Source organism: Lagopus muta, chromosome 11, assembly GCF_023343835.1.
Source record: "Lagopus muta isolate bLagMut1 chromosome 11, bLagMut1 primary, whole genome shotgun sequence".
In the NCBI taxonomy this organism is placed as follows: Eukaryota; Metazoa; Chordata; class Aves; order Galliformes; family Phasianidae; genus Lagopus; species Lagopus muta.
This window is the reverse complement of record NC_064443.1, coordinates 5,061,308-5,080,687: the sequence shown is the minus strand read 5'-3', so window position 1 is coordinate 5,080,687 and position 19,380 is coordinate 5,061,308. Positions and strand designations below refer to the sequence as shown.

Genomic DNA, 19,380 nt, shown 5'->3' with positions numbered 1-19,380 from the left:
GAGGGAAATATCCATAATTATTGTTTCATCAGTTGATATTCACATATTTCTCTGAACAAAATAAATATTGGATACGCAAGAATAAGGAAATATTTCTCTTCATACCATGAGCAGAAACTGTAAGCATAACAGTCAAAAATGCTTGCATTTGAAAAGCAAGAGAAAGGCAGCAAGCACATGCCTTCTTTATTTTGTTTGCTTCTCAGACAGATAATATTATTCCCACCCATCCTCTATGCACTTTTTTCAGCAGTCTGAGACAGCCTGGTGGCCAAAATCTCAAAAGCCAAAAGATTTGCATCTACTTCAAAAACCTAGTGCAAGGCATTCTCATACTCAGAGCTGTGATGAAGTTGCATTAGTAGAAGATCATTCAATGCCTTGTTTCTTACACCCACTTATCTCTAACATGAAAATAGCAGCAAATGGTCTTTAGCTTACAGTCCGGACAAGCAGAAGTTTTTAAGGAAAACTACCACATAAAAAGTACTAAATCTCAAGATGTGATATATTATGATTCTTATACAATAATAGGCTGAGTGCAACTTTGTTGATTAAGAGTTGGAATATAGTCCTAACAACAGAATTTCAGCAGGGCTCTAAACCTAGGCTGGTTTTGGGCAGCTTTCATGCATGCACATATACTCGCAGTCATTCTGAATGTTTGAAAGAATGAAACTACATAAAGACAAATGACCTGTTCTAGAACAAGTAGGCCTGAACCAGGTTATGAATTACTACAAACTATGCCTCTTCTCCTCAGGACAACAGCTGCAGGATAAATCTGCATATTGCATACATCTCTGTTGAAAATAATGGAGTTGTAATAGCTGGAACAGATGGAAGGATGAAAGAGAAAAACTAAGTGGTGAAGAATATACATCTGTCTCTGGTAGCATCATAATGCTGAAATAAGAATCTGGAGTAGACAGAAAGAAGTGCTTTTAGAGAGAGAAATTGAAAAAGGTATATTAGCTATTCAATTTCTTTTTCTTCCCTATTAAAGATAAGTTGTGCTGATTGGTAAATTGTAACTATTACTGTGTTTGGATATTATTTTGGAATAATATGCCCTTCTCTTCTTCAGTTTTGACAAATGTTTTTGGATTAAAGAAAAGGAAACAGTTTCTGCAGCATGCGTCCACAAAGAATTCATCAAGAGTAGCTGTTTTTGAAGAGGCTGCTGAGCAAATGAGACCTCCACGATCCATGTCTACTCTGGTTCTCTAAAGAGGAAATATATATCCCTACTATCACTATCATTCTTAATTCGCTTAAGGCTTTACATGGAGTTTGAGTGATTCCTTGGCTTTCTGCATGTGATGAACATCATGATGCATCGCCAAGGCTGTCTTGTAAAGAATGTAGTGACAGCTGTTCGTTTGCAGGTCCTCTTTTTCACACTGCCAAGGATGACCACAAAAGCCTTTGTCATGGTCAGATTGCACAAGCAGATTTATACACTTGTCTGCTTTTCCGCAGCGGCTGTGCAATGATATTGCTGTTATTTTTGTACTGTATCAGGTAGCACCCAGGCTGTTCATTGTATTTTAAGCATTCTGCCCTTGGGGCTTTTCCACACATAAATGAAAAATGCTGTTAGCAACTCTGGACTCATGAAAATTCCCATCACGCCAGCAACTTTAAAACCTCTCAGAGATGAATATCAGGAGCGTTTGTTCAGAGTCACAAGTATTTTCACCCTCTTCAAGACATTGGTTTATGTGCTGACTCTGAGGAAAAAAGACAGGTATTGAATATCAGTTTACAGACTTCCCTGGAAATAATAGAAGCCTAAAAATAAGGTGGCATCTGCACTGTGCATTAGTTGTATCCAGTATCCTGCAGGCTGAGAAAATCTCAGTCTTCGCTGAATTGAGAATTAGTTCCTCTGTTTCTTTTCTCAGATGTTCAATTTACATCCACTAAGAACTTTGCCCCAAGTAAAATTGCTGACTGCTCTGTATGTTCTTTTATTTCCACCATTAATCACAGCCAGAACAAGATGCTTCTTGAACAAGCATTTTCAAGCTCAGGGTTTTGATGGTGATGCTTGACAAGGCCGGAAAAAGAAAAAGAAAAAAAAAGTAATTTTAGAACTCTGGAAATTAAGAGATTCACATTTTTCTCTTCCCACATGAAACAGATTTTTTTTCACCCACAACATACACCTATTTACTGATCATATAAACGAAAGTCCTGGCCTCAAGCCCTAGGTCCTAGCCCTAGAAGTTAGTTTTTTTCTCTTCCAAAAATGCCTCTTTCAGCCAGGTGCTGACACACATTAAGATAAAAAAAAAAAAAGCTTATGTATAGGCACTGTTTTCTACAATGAAATTATAGGCTCTTAATTCACTACCTTGAGTAGCAATTTCATCATTTCCATTTCCATGTATACATCTACCATTGCTTCCTTATCATACACCTGGCTGTGGAGTGGTGAAATAGTTGTCTCCCACCTTATTGATTTAGATTTATCAGAAATGCCCCTGTGTAAAGAGAGGAAGAAAAGGGAAAATAACAGGGGTCAGTAGGGAAGTATTAAAACACCCCAAATAGTGCAGAAGATAAGTAATAGCAAAAAGCAAAACATGGAAGTAAAACATCAGACAAAGTGCTCTGATCTCACCAACACGCTCTAGGATCATAATGAAAGGCCCCCCCCTTTAAAAGAGGGAAAACTATCATGTATTTCTGAAGGAAGCTGATCACAGGGATTCAATGGTAAAGGGAGGGAAGCAAAATCTCATGGATTTCATTTTTTCATCCTTTTATCTGAAAAAAAAAACAACCCTAGGATTTCAGAATAATTCACAGAAGTTGTTGGCATTAAAAAAAAATGAAAGACAAAATAATCATTTTTGCATTCACAAAACCTGAACAATGTTCTTTAGCTTCTGTAAACTAAGCTAGGCCTTCAGAAAGAAGCCAGCAAGGTATGAGATAAATACCAGTTGATTTCACGTGTATAATCAGCACAAGCTGTTGACTAAAGAAGATAGAAAACTTTTCTCTCTCAGAGTTCTGTTTTTCCCTGTTAGATGCTGAGATACTGCCGGTCCTTCTCTGCCTGCCAGCACAGAGAGAACTACGCTGTGTCACTGCAGGACAACATCATACCACCAACATTCATCAAAATTGATGTGGAAATGAATTATAAATAACCTCCAACTAGCTCCATTAGGAAATTTCACTGCAGTACAGCCATCAACACTGTGTTTGAGCTAGAAGGAGCAAATGAGGGCAAAGAAAGAATTAGATTATGTGGGAAGAGACTTACAGCATCTTTAAATGAATTTCCAAACCTCCTCAGAGGAACATTGCTTATTTGTTCCCCACTATATGTGGTCACATCATTAATTCATCTGTCAGCTTGATAAAACTGACTCTCCAAGCTGCTAAGTATATTAGGATTCAGTAACAGAAAAAAACAGGATTAGCATAGCAGCATTTCTGCTCTTACGATTTTATCATGGATCACATTATATGAAGATTTCCTTCGGAACCTAACACTTGAAGTCAGGTTATGATAGATGAAGCTCTGGTTTTACTAATAATACTAATGACTGTGAGCAGAACTTGAAAAAAATGTAAGCTTTAATGACCACAATCTTAAATATAAAAAAAAAAAAAAAAAGAAAAAAAGAAAAGAAAAGAAAAATAAATCAATATATTTATGCTATTAGGGATGCAGTGCAAGAATTGGAAAACTGGGATTGACAGTAAAGTTAACTCCCATACTAAAGCAAATACTGTATGGTAATACATTTTTGGGAGCATTGTTCATGACTATCTTCCCAGCCACATGAAAACTGCAGTTTTGTCAGCACCTTCTAAATAGGCTAAGTGTGTTAGCTAGAGAGTGCATTCTTAGCAATTCATCTGCTTTGCAGCAGAGTTCAAAGGCAGCAGAGCCCAATCTGTTCAGTGACTTTCTGTCCATGATCAGAAGTCCAGGCAGAATTTTCTGCAGGTCCCTGTGGCACAAAGAACTGCAGATAAGTCTGCAAATTTGCAAGATTGAGCAGTGCTGATCTAGTACTTGATCTAGTGGTTGGCAACACTGCCTGCTGCAGGGGGGTTGGTAATTGATGATCCTTAAGGTGCCTTCCAACCCAAGCCATTCTCTGATTCTACGAATACAAACAGTACATAAATACAACACTAGTACGGAAAAAAATAATGTGACTGCAGCTGGTCACACCAGGAGAAAATATCTCATCATTGAAAACATATCCAAAATCAAATGCTTTATTTAATATATATATATATATATATATATATATATATATATATATATGTAGTCACAGCTTTATAAAGGGTAATGTAAAAACTCAGTTCTAATTAATTATGAACAGTGACTTAAATTCTACAATTAATTACCACAGGAAACTCATTGTTTAGGCTTTTCCAATACAGTCTTTTAAATCAGATACTAATTAATTTCTAATTGATCTTTCCAAGATCTAACTGTTCAGTGTGACCATGAAGTTCAATGTCCTGCCTTCAACATTTTCTAACTCTTCAAGCAGAAAACAGCAGGACCTTAGCTAATGGCACTGAAGACTGATTTTGTTTATTATCAAACTTCTTAAACAAGGAGCTCATCACAACACTCAGCAATGCTCACTCTCATGAATAAGCTCACCACATTTACTACTCTGTAACTTGGTAAGAACACTTGGGTATCTTTGGCAGGCTTGACTACATTGTTACCAGGGAATTGACTGGCATTCTGACATGGTTCAATTGCGGAGAGTTCTTTGGCTGTCACTCTGGCTACATCCATATACACAAACTGGATCTGGGCAGTGAAACGATCTGGAACTGAAGATATCTCATCCAACCATACATACCTGGAGGGAAGATGTTATTTTGGACTATCTTTGGTCTGGCCCCTACTACTGAACTTCCATTAGCACCTGGAGCAGGCCAGATGCATTTCCAGAGTGTCTATCACAATTTAGGCACACACAGAAAATGCAGAAGATTGTGAGATTCGTTCTGAAAGCTCAATCCTGATCCCCAGAAAAATATTAAAATAAATGGTGCTTTGTGTTGTAACACTTCAAGTGGAACTCAGCGTTGCTTTTTGAAAATGGTGACTGCGGCTAAAGAGCTGGAAAACTGATTATTTTAAATTAGAGCAAAATCCTAAATTAAACAAAGCAGCAAGGCAGAGAGGGGTGCAGCTGACTGTTTTACCAAGCCCAGCGCTTCCCATCGAGGCAGCAACCTTCAGCTAATGAGATGCATGATAGAAACACTGACAGCACTGACTGCAGTGAGGATTACCGGGCTCCCTGCTGCCTGTTCAGAGCTGATTAATTGAACTGTGTGCAGGGAACTGCCAAGGCATGATGACCCTGTTGTGGGGAGTACTGTCTTGATGGTGCTTTTTAAAGATGAGGCTCTTAGAGATCCTCTCTCTAGAAATTCCCTACGTGCACTCCAACATTGCTACAACTTAGCATACATGATAGCAGTATATTCCTAAGGACATTTTGAATTCAAACCATCTACTAGTATTTTCTTTCATTAGCAGTCTCAAAGCCTAAAACTTTTGTCTTGGATGTGATGGAGAAGTCAGAATTTCAAATGAGTATTTCAGTCTTTCTGTGACATAATGACAATTATTATGAATTGATAAACTCCATTAAAAGGCTGATTCGATGTAGGTGCAACATTTAACAAAAGAATAACATGAATGACACCTAGTGGAAAGACGAGCAATAGCTGAGAGTTACACAGTAAGCGTGCAGTTTTGCTCAGTGAAAACAAGGAGAGATTTTTTTTATGAGAATGGGCAGAGAAAGGAATGAATTATTTGATGAAATTGGTGGAGTATAATTTAGGAGAAGAATTTCCTAAGTAATCAGAGCTTACCTGCCTGTAGTAAATTGGGTATTTAGTTTGACACTGGCAAAATTAAATTAAGCTAACTGCAGTTTGAAAGAACACAATAAGTAGAATATGTACTGGATGAAATTTAGAGCAAAAATATAAGCAAACTCCTATTTCCCTTTAAAAAAAAAATCACTTTAATCTGGTCTCTTGCTATCTGAATGCATTGCCACCACAACTGACACCTGTCATCTGAAAATTCTAATCTCTGCTGAAGGTGCTTCAACTTCATAAAGACTGACAAATCAGAAATTGGTTATCCCACATATATCCATCCTTTTATGAAACGACCCCTAAGACAGAAGGATTTTCCCATTATCAGCAGTTCACTCATGGGTCCAACTGCTGGACATCTGAGAGGCAGGAGGACTATTCATTTCTCAGTGGAGGAATTACTTCCCCCATCTTATAGAAAAATAAAATTCAAAACAGGTTTGAAGTAGTTTTGCTTTCTCTCTTCACAGCTGTATTAAAAAGTACCTTTAAGTATCATTTAAAGAAGAGCAGAAAGACACAGAAATACATTTTCTTATGGAAGCTCCTAACAAACTTCAGGCTATGGTAACTGATTTGGACTCAAAGAATACAAGTATTTAAAAATAAACAAGAATTAAACAATAGTAATCACTATCCAAATAATCTTACATGTAAGACATTTTCCTACCTGCAAGAACAGCATGTTACAAAGAAACAAGAGTTTAGAAGCAGGTCTGTGCAGCACATCTGCAAGACAGGAAACTCACCTGAGTTTCATTCCAAAGCACAGAACAAGCTCAAAGCCTTTCTCCAAAACAACACACTATCCAAGGACTGGGCAACTTTTTCACCCCTATGTCAACATAATGCCATTAATGCTTCCCTATCCCCTAACGATCTCATCTGACTAAAACACATTATCTTGGTGTTATGGCGTTTCTTTAATCCTACAAATTTTGCTTTTCACTGAAATGCTTGCATGTACCAAGGTGAAGCTGAAGCTAACTTATATACTTGCATACAGATTACTACAGCAAGGCAGAAATTTATCAGATGAGTTATTTTAAATTTGTATGAAATTAAAATGTTCAGGTTTACAGTAAAAAACAGATATATATTGGCAATAAAAGTAACTGAGAAGTATTTCCTCTTGTCTGTAACAGACAAAACACGTCTCAAGCACTATATGCCATGACAGATGTCAACCGTTTGACAAGACAATTTCCACTGAGAGTGGTTTCCTATTTGTGCGCAGAAAAAAGCTCATCAACTTTATCCTGTTTCCTTACTGACTCTTTAAAAAGCCAGTTCTGGTTGCTATATGCACTCCAGCTCTTAGCCAAGAAGAGGAAAGGAAGCAAGAGGTGAAAAATAAAGGTAAGTGTCAGCATCTGCCTTCTCATCAGCTCTTCCTTTCTGCATTTTTGCCAGTTCTTAATTTTACCTGATGTGAAGTATCTCATGCTTAAATACTAAACCTGAAGAGATTCTTATTTTTATAAGATACTACTTTTCAGTTATATCTGAGGACATTGATCTGTCCTTTTAAAATGTCTACTTAAAAAAAAAAAAAGTCTAATAGAATTTCAAAAAATATTGGATAAGGATGTAGGTTCAGACCAAAAATATCCAGGCCAACTACATGCTAACAGAGCACACAAGGTCAAGATTAATATTTCAGCTACTCTGTTATTGAAGTTTGTACTTTTATGTAGCATTAATTCCATTTAAAATATAGAAATGTAGCATTTAGAACAGGAATCTAAAGTTGTCTAACTTTGAGAAGCTAACTACATAAACAAAACTAATTTAAAACAAAATCAATCCTTTTCCCCCACATACAATTTTAGCCTTTATTAAATGAAACGTCCTTGACAAACAAAAAATCAGTGACAAGCTATTGTAAACCTGAGAAAAAAAAAAATCATTTTTAGTTCTAAAATTTTCTCCACTTTATAACACTGAATTGAAAACTTTTTTTTTAAAATCCCATTCTGCATAAGTAAAATGTAAGCTCTGTATCACCTTAGGTAAGTAAAAAACTCTTTCACTCTGTGTTTGTTGCTGTTTATAGGACAGTCACATCTGCCTGATATTTTTAAGGCTTGATCAGTCTAACTGTAAATCACATCCAGAGTTCTTCTAAGGTGTGCCTGCAAACAAAATGATTCGCCTGTTTTCACCATCTTCATTGAAGAAGGAGGTTTTCTAAGTGTGCAGTGATACAAAAAACATCATTTTTACATCACCTGTTACTCTCCAAGTAGGAACCAAGGCAATGCACAGTCAGATACTTGTATCTCAATACTTACTTATTCCAAGCGAATTGGAAAGGAAAAAAAAGTGTATTCACTAGATCAGGTATTAAATTCAAAGAAATGTGGTTCCAAGATCAAAACTTATCCAAGTAAGGGGGTTTGTATTTACATCAAAATAATAATAACAACAAAGGCAGAATAGCAAACATGTTAGGAGGCTTTAAATTGGAAAAAAAAAAAAAAGCAAAAAAAAAAAAAAAAGCACTACGGTGGACGTCCAGTGGGAGCCCCTCTATATAACTTAATCCCTAAAAGGTAAGCAGTAATAAATATGCAAAATTTCCATTTATCCAGATCTTACTGTCTCTTGTCAGACACGATGAAATGAAGCTACAGGACAGGGGAAAAAAACAAACTTTTTACCACAAAATCCTCTCTTCTGGTTATAAGTCCCAGAAAGAACATTATTTAGTTTACAGTTATTCAATCTTTTAAACTTAATTTTGAAATCTGACTTTAACACATAACTTTAACACTATGTAAGTACAGAAACTGAATCAAAATCTTTGCTTAAAACTAATCTAGTTTTTACCATCATCTGCTGGCATTCTGTTCCAGAACTTTAAACAATGACAAATTTTGCACACTTATAAAGGAAAAACAGTAAATTAGAGGCAAAAAATGGAACCTCTGTGCTCTCTCTCAGTTGTATTTACTGTACTTAGGGGTTGGCCTCGATAGTCCTTGTAGGTCCTTTCCAACTCTGGTTATTCTACCATTCTGAGATACTTAGTATGAGAAAGAATGGCTCATAGGAAATAAAGAAAGGTAAAGACTGTCCTCCAAAAACCGAAGCCTCACAAGCCATCCTGAGAAAGAAACAATTGTGTTCTAGTTCTGCAATTAGACGTAACTAATTAATTAATCATACTAATTGCTACTATTGTTATTGTTCTCTGGGTAGCTAAAGCATGAACAAGGCAGAATTCATCACTGCTGCAGGATTTGCCATATCATTGCTGCTGCACGTGATCCAAACTGAAGTCTGTCCTCCTTCCTGCAATTGTAAGCCCCTGGAGGAAATGAAGGGCTTGCAGATAGACTGCAGTTCAAGGAAGCTGAAGGAAGTGCCCTCCTTACCCATTAACACCAAGAGGCTTTATCTGCAGAATAACAGCCTGACCACGGTTTCTCCTGGTGCCTTTGACAGCTTGCTCAGCCTGGAGGAAATAAAAATATTTGACAATCCATGGAACTGTGACTGTCATATTCTGTATTTAAAACTCTGGCTGGAAGATATCTCTGAATCCTCTCTTGCAAACATCAGATGTGCAACGCCTGCCTCTGTGAGGATGAAGCCCTTGAATCAGCTGACTGGGAATGAGCTGGGGGTCTGCAAAAGGCTTCTCCCAATAAAGAGCCTCGAGTTCTTTTGGAGAGACCTCATTTTAATTGCCGCAGCAATCTTTACCCTTATTTTACTAGGATGGGCTCTGAGATCCTCAAAAAAGCTGGTGTGCCAAATAGAACTAAGTCAATACACTTCTAGGCGTTCGCATTTGCGGAGACATATCTCCAAAAGCTACAAGCTGCAATGAGCTCTTCACTAGCTTGAGCAGAATCATCAAACCATTCGACCACAGAAAACATGCATGCACAGGCAATGCTAGCTGCAACAGTAAGACGCTACTGAGGGATCCCAGGACACAAAGTCTGGGTCCTCAGATAAGCAAGTTTAATTTCCTTTCAAAAACAAGATTGGTGATACGTTGAATGACAAATTTCAATCTGCCACTACCTACTCATACAGAAAGTAGTTTCTATGTTTTCTAAAAAATCCTTTAATTTTGCATTTTTCCAGTGAATTCTCTGCCCTACCAAAACCTATACTTTTTAATATGTGGATATGAGCACTGATCATGGTATTTTAGCAATTCTTTACTTATTTTGTGTGAGTTTCTGCTTCCCCTTCAGAGTCCCAGTGGCCTGTAGGATCATACATGTGTGCAGACAAATTCAGTTCTCTTCCTCAGGTTCGGAAGTTTCCTATCAGTAGAACCACTAACATATTATAGATCAGCCACTGAATGTATCCCATAATACGTCTAAGACAGATAATGAGAAAATAATCAGTAAAAATTATTTTAAATATCATTGAATTTCCCAGAATAAAAAAAATAAAAGTAAAAATGTACGTGAAATTAAAATAAAGGATGCTTATTGAACATTCATACTCACTTCAGTCTGATCTCTCACAGTTCTACAGATTTCTGACTAAACTGCCAAGAAATTTCCAGAGATTTTCTTCCAGTTTTACTACTGACATTTGATACACAGGATTTTATGCATGTTCCTCTTCTCAATTCTTGTGCTCCTCATGGGCATATCATTTTTTCTTTGCTGTGATTATTCATAAGACTCCATGAACACCATGTCATGCTGTGATCCCATCCAGTCAGTTGAAGCTATGCTGATCAGGTGGGAGATCTCCAAAGGCCTCCTACATTCACACAGCTGTTGGCAGTTCAAACTGAGACACACCCTGCCCCAACTTACCTTCCCTGCTGGTCCTCTCTTCCTCCTAGCACAGACAGGCCAACAGAGACATCACCACCTGCTAACCTAAACTGACACCTGTCCCTGCCTGGCATACAAGGGAAGGCCAAGTACAGATGAACTGCTGAGAGACACTTTCATGAGGGACGAATAGTTAGATTAAGGGAAAAAGCATGCACTGCAGGCAGAGGGTTCCACAGCTCAGTAACAAAGCGTAGGATGGGGCTTCAGGCTGAGACAAGGAAAGGAAGAGTCTGATGTTTCCTTTGTAAAATCATTACATAGCCGGGAGACAACATGCACTGTGGAATGTTAGTCTGCAGTGACACACAGTGGGGAACGAGGAGGAACAGATAAATGCAAAGAACAGTGGGTTACATGGAGTGCTGACCCAAAGCAAGGTCATGCATCTAGAAATAAAAAAGGGGTTGAGGACGGTTCGGAGAAGTCAAATAATGTGGTACTAATGACGTTTGCACTTGCCGTTTTAGGGTACTTTCTCTGCAGTGAACTTTTCAAGTCTTCAAAAGGCAACCACCAGTTTGTGATCATGCAGAATGGTACACAAGAAATGCACTCTACAATTGAGAGTTTCCTAAATGATATTTCTTGTTTCTCTGAAATAACTCATTAATACTAAAAGCTCCCTTGTGTCTACAAAGCTAGATAAGCATTTTTTGTCATAAAAACAAGCAATGAAACTAAATGAATTTGAATGAATATAGCCCTGGACCTACACCAAAACAACAATCAATGCAGGTGAATGGACGAAGTTATAACTGAAGTCATAAAGCACTGGAATCCAGTCAACTTGAAAGTTTGCTACTATAGATAAAAGAGTAACATGCCCTACTGTAGAGCTTTACTTGTATAAACATATCGAATGAGCACTTAGCAAACTTCTTTGCTTGCGTCAACACACAGGATACAGAAAAAAATGGCAGTTTGAGGAAATGTTTTTCAGGCCTCATAAGTTGAAAGAAGGGGGAATTTCTTCTTTGATGATTTCCTCTCTGACGATTTCACTTTCCACTATAACAGAATTGTGTTTATCACCTGTGAACCATTCGGCTTTTATCTGAAAAAAGTCTGAATAGAGGAAAGCTGGAACCACTAAGTAAAGGCTCACAAGCAACATTCATGTGTTTATCAGCAAGGCCACGGTATCCTGCTTAAGCCATGTACTCCACAAAATGGCTATAAATAATACTTCAGATGCTAACAATATGCAAAGACAAGAGAATACAATGTCAGCTACTTAAAAAAAAAAAAGCAGGAAGTATTCCCAAAGGAGTTTGTAAGGATCACAGAATCTACTGTGAAAGCATTAGTATATTATGCCTGCAAAAATGCAAACCAGTAATAAATGTTGCACATTCTCCTAGAACTTACAGCAAGTGCAGTGCTTTAAAAAGGTGGATGCAATCTTTGGTGGCACAGACGTGACTGTGGGGATTAATTGCACTTAAAAGGTTTTGGGTTTTTTGATGTTTAGCAAGACAAGTGGTCATGTGCAGAATTATGGAGCATGAATAACAAATATTTTTACACAGTTCACTGTAACATGCAGAGTAGATTTGTGCATACTGCAATTCAATTAACAGGGCACATATATGTGGGCTTCATTTATTAAAAAGAATGGCCAATTGGTCATAATTTTTCTTGAAATGCTTAATATTTTCTTAACATTGAAGAACGTTGCTGTTCAACCTGAACAACTTCTGTTTAGTTCAATGCATTATTTCTGTCTACCCTTAGGTTTGTTACAGATGAATTGCTGGAGTTCATGATCAGGAAATTTTGCTGCTGTTTGGATTTTGTTCAACAGTAATAAATGTTCAGCATATTTTGCAAAATAGCTGCTTATTTTTAAGTAAATAAATAGAAAGGGAAGCTTACAAACTAGATCCTTTTGTTCTGTCCTTACAATTGCATCCTGCACCCAAATTACTGCAAATGTTATTGAAGAGAATGGCAGACTTCCTATTTTATTTACTTTTTTCAACAGCTCATCCCACACATTGTCTTGAGTTGGTTTCTGATGCACTTATTTTGGTTGGATTTTTGTTCTTATTTTTCTTTTCCATAAATTCAGTAACTCAGATGTGCCCTACCTTCATGTTAGAGTTACACATGCATCACACAGTGTTATTCACTATTGCACTTAAGGCCTCAGTGTTATTAATGGAAGGCATTTATTTCAACAAATATGCTAACAGCCAGCATTGGAGCTCTGTAATGTAAAACAAAAAAGCTCACTCTCTACAAATGACATCTCAGCTCAGGGTATGCTGAAAGACACATGCACTGTGTCAATTACAGCTGCCTCTGTGCATTAATGGAGTCAAATTGTAATATCATTACACAGCTCTTTAGATTTGGCAGCTTTGCTTAGTGTCACTAACGCCTTCTTCTGAATGCAGCCACCCTGGATAGTGTATTCTGAAGTTAGCCACAAATGCTGTTTTCTTCACCAGAGGTAGCCTGGCACTTAAGAATTAAAGCATTTCTGCTAATTTACACGATTGCAAGCAACAAGGAAAGCAAAACAAAATTTTGACAGAATGTGACCAAAAAACCCCAAAAACCAACAACAGAAGTGCCATTTCCAGTTGGGCAGCAGTAGCCTGGCCAGGTCCTCAGCTCCTCAGGATAAACCGCAGGAAGTGCAGAGCAACCAGGGGAGTAAAAGCACAGCGTGCCCTGTACATGAAGGGAGGAACTAAAAAGGAAAATGAGTGGGGGTGGCAAACAGATAACTGCAACACCACAGCTACCAGCTGCAGTGTCAGGAAGGGCTGAGCATTTCTGGGCTCTGTATGTAACTACGTGGCTTTAAAACAGAGCAAGCTCATTTCTCTCTGCCTTGGCACAAGTGTCTGCTTTTAAAAAATCATTCCACTTGCTGTGGATTCAGTGTATTTGATCTTTTTACCCTTGTTTTCTAAGGATGCCAGTATTTTGAGAATATAAATTTATTGTTTCAAATACCGCCTTCTGCAAGTGAAAGTCTGATTTCATTTGTCAAATACTGATGCCACAACTGAGTCTGCAACTACACTTATACAGAACTCAACTTCCTTTTTTTACATCAACAGGAAAAACTGACTACACTGAAAAAATTAACAACGCCTGTCTAATTATTGCTTTAAGCTTATTGTATTGCTTTCTTCAGAGCACTACACAAAACAGTTTCAAAAGCCCTTAGTCTGTTGCTAAAATCCATGTAAATATTTTGCTATTCCATCAATACCAATTGCATTTAGATTACACTCAGTAACAAGAGCATGACAACAAATTGCTTTAGTTGCATAACAGCCATGTGGCTGCTTTTTGTGCCAAACTCCTTTCCTGGGGCAATCTGCTCCATGGCAGACCTCTCAGCATGCCTTCCCCTGGTTCTGGGTGCATCCAAGCAATGCCCATGGGCAGCAGCACTGATGTCACTTCAGCAGGTACATGGCTGCTCACTGACACAGCAAGCTCCTTTGAGGCAACAAATCTGAGCTACCTGACAGAAGTTCATTCAAATTTAATTTAGCTTTAGGTGTGAGTTTCCTGTTTGGCCATCAAGTATCCATAGCTGTTAAAGGTTGCTTGCACTGTTCTGTACAGGTACAATCTGTAGGAAAAGTGGATGGATACCTCTTTCCTCTCAAGACTATCTAATGCTAAGGAAATTCAGGGCTCATTTAGAGTTCATCTTAGACCAGAAACAAACAAACAAACAAACAAACAAACAATAAAAATTAAAAAATCACAAGTCCATCCTTTAATGGCCTTGGTATGAAAGAAGTCCTTTGGAGTCAAAAGTTTTTGTTTGTCTGTTTTTGCCTCTGATACTAAAAAGTCATCTAGGATTCCTATTTTGTGTCTGCTGACCACAGAGCAGGAGCACGGAATCTCCTGCTGACAGGTCTGCACAAAATGCCTCTTGCCACCCACTCAGGCCAGCAGCAGTACAAAGCAGCAGAAGATGTCAGCAATTACTCCCCACAGGCTGCCGTCAGCTCACTTAGAAGCAAGCGTTCGTTCTATTCTATTTCTATTCTATTGGAGCCCGAACAAAAAGAGCAATTGCTGTTTATGAATCACAAACCGAAGTCCTGAAGTGGTTCTTTTAACTTCCTAACAGCATGCTCAGACTCACGCGGCTCTGAAACTGGATCAACATCGCCACCCAATGGCTCCCTGGAGCTCCCCGCCCTTTCCTATCAGCATCTCAGTAGCGGGTTGATATAGAGTGATTTTCCAAACAAGCCACAAGCTGCTGTTTGCTCTTTCTAAAGCATTAATATAATTTCTGCAATGAAATTTCAGATGTTACAGAAAAAAAATTCCTTTTCTTGACAGAAACCTAAAGTTTGTATACTTTTGGATGTTGGGCAATACACATAAAAATTTATTTTACACACTTTGGTTAATAACTTTTAGGCCCACTTCAGGTTTTCTGCTACTACAACCCAAAGTCACAGCTCCATCTTTACATTAAAGCTTCCCACATTTTCTTTCTTCCATCCTCCAAAGTCTTGAAGAGCTTAAATGCAAATCATAATTTGAATAACCGCTTTACCATTGTAATATCATGCTATCAAAGTACAATAAAATAAAGAGGGAATAAATGTAGATTAAGTAAATAAAGCAAAGAAATTGAAGAAAACAGCATGTGGTGATTGGTGGAAAAATACCGACAGCACAGCTACTAAAACAGAGACACAAGACAAGCTGTCAGCCTGGGGCTGCAGCTGTGAGCCAGAAGCATGTTGGATTTGCTCAGGACAGCCTCAGCTTGCCCAGCAATCTGTACCAGGGAAGACAAAAGTTATCATCAAGAACTCCAACTCTTCTGACACGTCACAGACAGACATACAGATACTGCAAGAACACTGCTGTTAGGATGTCTGGTGAATTTACATGCACCACATTAATCTCGCCTAGAAGAATCAAAGTCAGTGAACCATGCAGATTTCCAGCTGTTTGTTTACTGAGCACATCAAGCAACATTTTGGGAATGTGCACACGTGGACCAACTGGTAGTGTCTATACATGTACACACTGCTGTTCCACGGGATTTGGGTTGAAGTTGGAAAAAAAAAGGGGGAATACTAATGGGAACACACACTGTTCAAAGGGATTTCAGTATTCCCCTTGCCCTACAGTCCTGAAGTGGCACCTCCAGTCTGCAGTGATGATGGTAGAGGTCAACAGTCAACTCAAGGAACCACACACAGATGCCAGGAATTAGGCTCTGGTCTGTGGTGACTTGCCGAGTCTGACTGAGAGGTACCAAGGTTTTCAGTTTCATCAGCAACCCTTTGGTGTATGAAACTGTGATTAACAGCTGTGTTTTAAGAAATCTGTTCTGATAACAGGAAAAGTTTCTGAAGCGGAACGTCCTCTCTTACACTCCTGAAAACAGACAAGGAAAATGGATGGGTGACTAAGACAGATGAAAGCCTTTGGAAACTTAACAGAGGGGAATCTGCACTGCATTCATACAGATGATTAAGCTATGTACACGAATTTGGAATTTTAAATGGCAATTAACCCAGTATCCACAATCATGCGGATCCAGTATCACACAGTCATGTGAAAGCTTATGGCTTCTAATACTCAAAACAGTAAGTTCAAAAACCACATGAAGGCTTTTTTTTATTTTTTACCAGCTTGCTCTGAAGCTTGGCTGATAAACTCAGCACTTGCCTTGGGTAACAAACACGTCACATAAGACGAAGAGGTACACATAACAGAAGTTACATCGCATATGATGATGATGAAGGAGACACTGAACATTCTGAACATTTTCTCAGAGCAAGATAAGGCTCTGCAAACGTACAAGAAGAATGCAAAAACTCTTCATTGGAGGAGTTTCAGCCACCAAATTCTTCCCTGTTTACTAAGTCAGCAACTTCCTTACCACTTGACAGCTTCACTGCCACAATGATAAGAGAATGCCAAGCAAAAACAACAATTCTTTAGAATAGGCCACAAGCACTACATGGTCCATCACTCTTCAGGACTCCAGGAGTCTTCCTAGTGCCTCCTAATGCAGGAACCACGGTGGTTTTGAGGAACAAAGCTTAAGACTCTCCAGGACAAAACCATTCTAAAACTTTGGGGCTTCCCAATTTATTGTGATTATTACCATTACATTAAAGAACATCTCCACCTACACGCAGTTCCCTCATTATTTCTCATGCAGTGCAAACATACAGATTTGGAAAAACAGAGGCTGTATTGTCAACTGATTCTCCTGCTGTACTGGTGAGAGACCTCAAGGTAACTTTATTAATATTTGTCTTGGCCCTCTGCAAATGAATTAAAAGGTCTCCATCCTATCCACGTACAAAATCTCCTCTCTTCTGTAAATATCAAACACTCAAAAAAATTTCATAATTGCTTTTTTTCTTCTCAAAAAGGCTGTCAAACATTAACAAATTAAATCTAATAGCATTTTAAACTAGCAAACATCAGGAGCTGCTAAACTGGATACAAATTTACTTACATCAGGATATCCTTCAGTTTAGGATGAATTACTAAATAATATAATACTACAAAATTATTCTAGCTAAAACTCAGAACAATTCATTTCTATAATAGAGCATAGTCTGTAATACCAGCAGCAGTGCCTCAGAAGACTGTGTAGTATATTTTAGGATTCCTCTGTGGGTTTTCTTCCACAGCATTTCATATAAAGTCACTGTATACATTTATTAGAAGGGTCAGAACTTAATTAATTTGCTTTGTAACTTCAAATCTCAAGCAGTTGCTCTGAAATATAACCACCAACCAAATTCCATTATCAAATGTGGAAATGTGCAAGCAATCTTGCACCTGTAACAAAGGCTTTGCAACTCAGCCTCTTTATTAGACATGAGAAATTGGACTACTTCTTAAACTGAGTTAGCTGAGAGAAAAGGATTGTGAGGAAGGCCAGCCTAGGGGATCCTCCCACCATGTTCTGGTGCTTTTTTTCTATCATTCTGCTCTTGTCTGATGAATGACTCTCAAGTACACAGGCAGATACAAATTGAAATTGACTCAAACCCTTGCTTCTCCTAAGCTTTCTATGCAATAGGTGCTAATCCTCAGTAGAACCTGGGGATCAAAGACAAGTGTTTCAACATTCAAACCACTATTTGCAGCTTTCACAATTTGAGAAGTAGCAAAAAATCTTCTACACAAGCATAGCAACAGAAAACATTAAGTCAGAAGACTGTGTTTGGGCAATTCTTTGTTTTAACTGATTCTAAAAGCTAATTAAGACAAGCAACAGTGACTGCCGATGTAATATGTATGATCTATAGCAAAGACAGAGGAATACTTGGTCATGTAATTATCTCAGTGGAGGTAGTATAATTGTTTGCACAAAAATGAGATTGTACAATTAATTCTAAATACTAAGAATTAAATCTCTATGAATATATCTTCCTAAATCAAAACACTTTGAAGTGCCTTGCTTAGACACTGAAAACATAAGAAGTGCTAATTAATGTGAGAGTGATGTCTTCCTTCTTCTAACACTTTGTCCTGGCTGATCAACAGACTAGAAGTCAGTGGCCTGTTGAATTCACAGCTGCAGACTACCTGAAACAAAGCCCAACCAAGTACTCATATGTCTGCTCACACTAGAAGGTTACTATGGATTGCCAAACGGGAACTTGAAAAGGAATAACCACGAAGCTACCCCAAAATCCACTGACTCAGAGTAATCCAAGCTGGCCTATGTTAGCTTTGTGACTGAGCTAGCTGTGGCCAGCTGTCCTGCAGAGCTATCTAAGAAAAATGCACCTCTCATTCAGCAATGCTACCATTAATATACTCCAATTCTGTCCATTCAAACTGAGAAGAGAATTTGGCTTTTTTTTTTTTTTTTTTTTTAAACAAAGAACGGAGTATCAAGAAGCACTGTATCAAAGTACTAGCAAAACTGATTTTTATTAGCATCTTGACTCATTACATAATCTAAAAGGGAGTATCTATTAAACAGCAGCTTGTTTTGCAGATAAGCTAGGTAGCAGTTAAAATACAACACCAGATTGCTGAGACAATTTCTCTTAGTGCACAGCCAATTTATAAGGTGATACACAACCGCACAGACACGTGTCACATGTCAGATGCTTAGCATGATGTTAACAGACTGAAAGATGAGTGGCACAGCACCGTGCAGGGAGAAACCATCGCCCCGAGCCTTGGGCTGGAACTCTGGAAACAAACCACACCCCAGCTCAGGCCGAAAAATGAAAAGCAAGACGAAGTAAATCGGCTGCACTTCCCGGATGACTTAATGGTGCAACTGCACCTGCTTATTTCAGCGTATATGTAACTGTAAAACGGGCCAGAAATAACGTATCAGGAAAACGTCACTCCAAACAAATGGGGACACTTGCACGCGTAGCTTCCCCAGCGGCAGCGACCGGCAGCCCACAGCTACCCGTGACAGCTGACGTTTTCGTGCCACTCGTCGGTGGGACCGCGACCCAAGTCCCACCGAGGCCCCAGCAGCGGCTCGGGGGCGGCCACAGGCCGTCGAGCGAAACGAGGCTGCGGAGGAGCCGGGAGCGACGCCGCCCCGCCGGCGGCCCGGCCGGACGTGGCCGGAGGCGGCGAGCGGAGGGAGGCGGGCGTGGGGCGGGACCAGGCTGAGGCCGGGGCCGGGCGGCGCGGCGGGGGGCGGCGGGCGCTG

At 38.8% G+C, this 19,380-nt stretch overlaps 1 protein-coding gene across 1 annotated transcript; it reads left to right on the top strand.

Moving 5' to 3' along the window:
• Window positions 1–7,150: 7,150 nt before the first annotated feature.
• GP9 (glycoprotein IX platelet) lies at window positions 7,151–10,344 on the top strand. The gene is made up of 2 exons (XM_048957769.1): window positions 7,151–7,257; window positions 9,103–10,344. Exon 2 carries the CDS (start codon window positions 9,110–9,112, stop codon window positions 9,734–9,736), a length of 627 nt encoding a protein of 208 aa, XP_048813726.1. The 5' UTR covers window positions 7,151–7,257; window positions 9,103–9,109; the 3' UTR covers window positions 9,737–10,344.
• The last annotated feature ends 9,036 nt before the right edge of the window (window positions 10,345–19,380 follow it).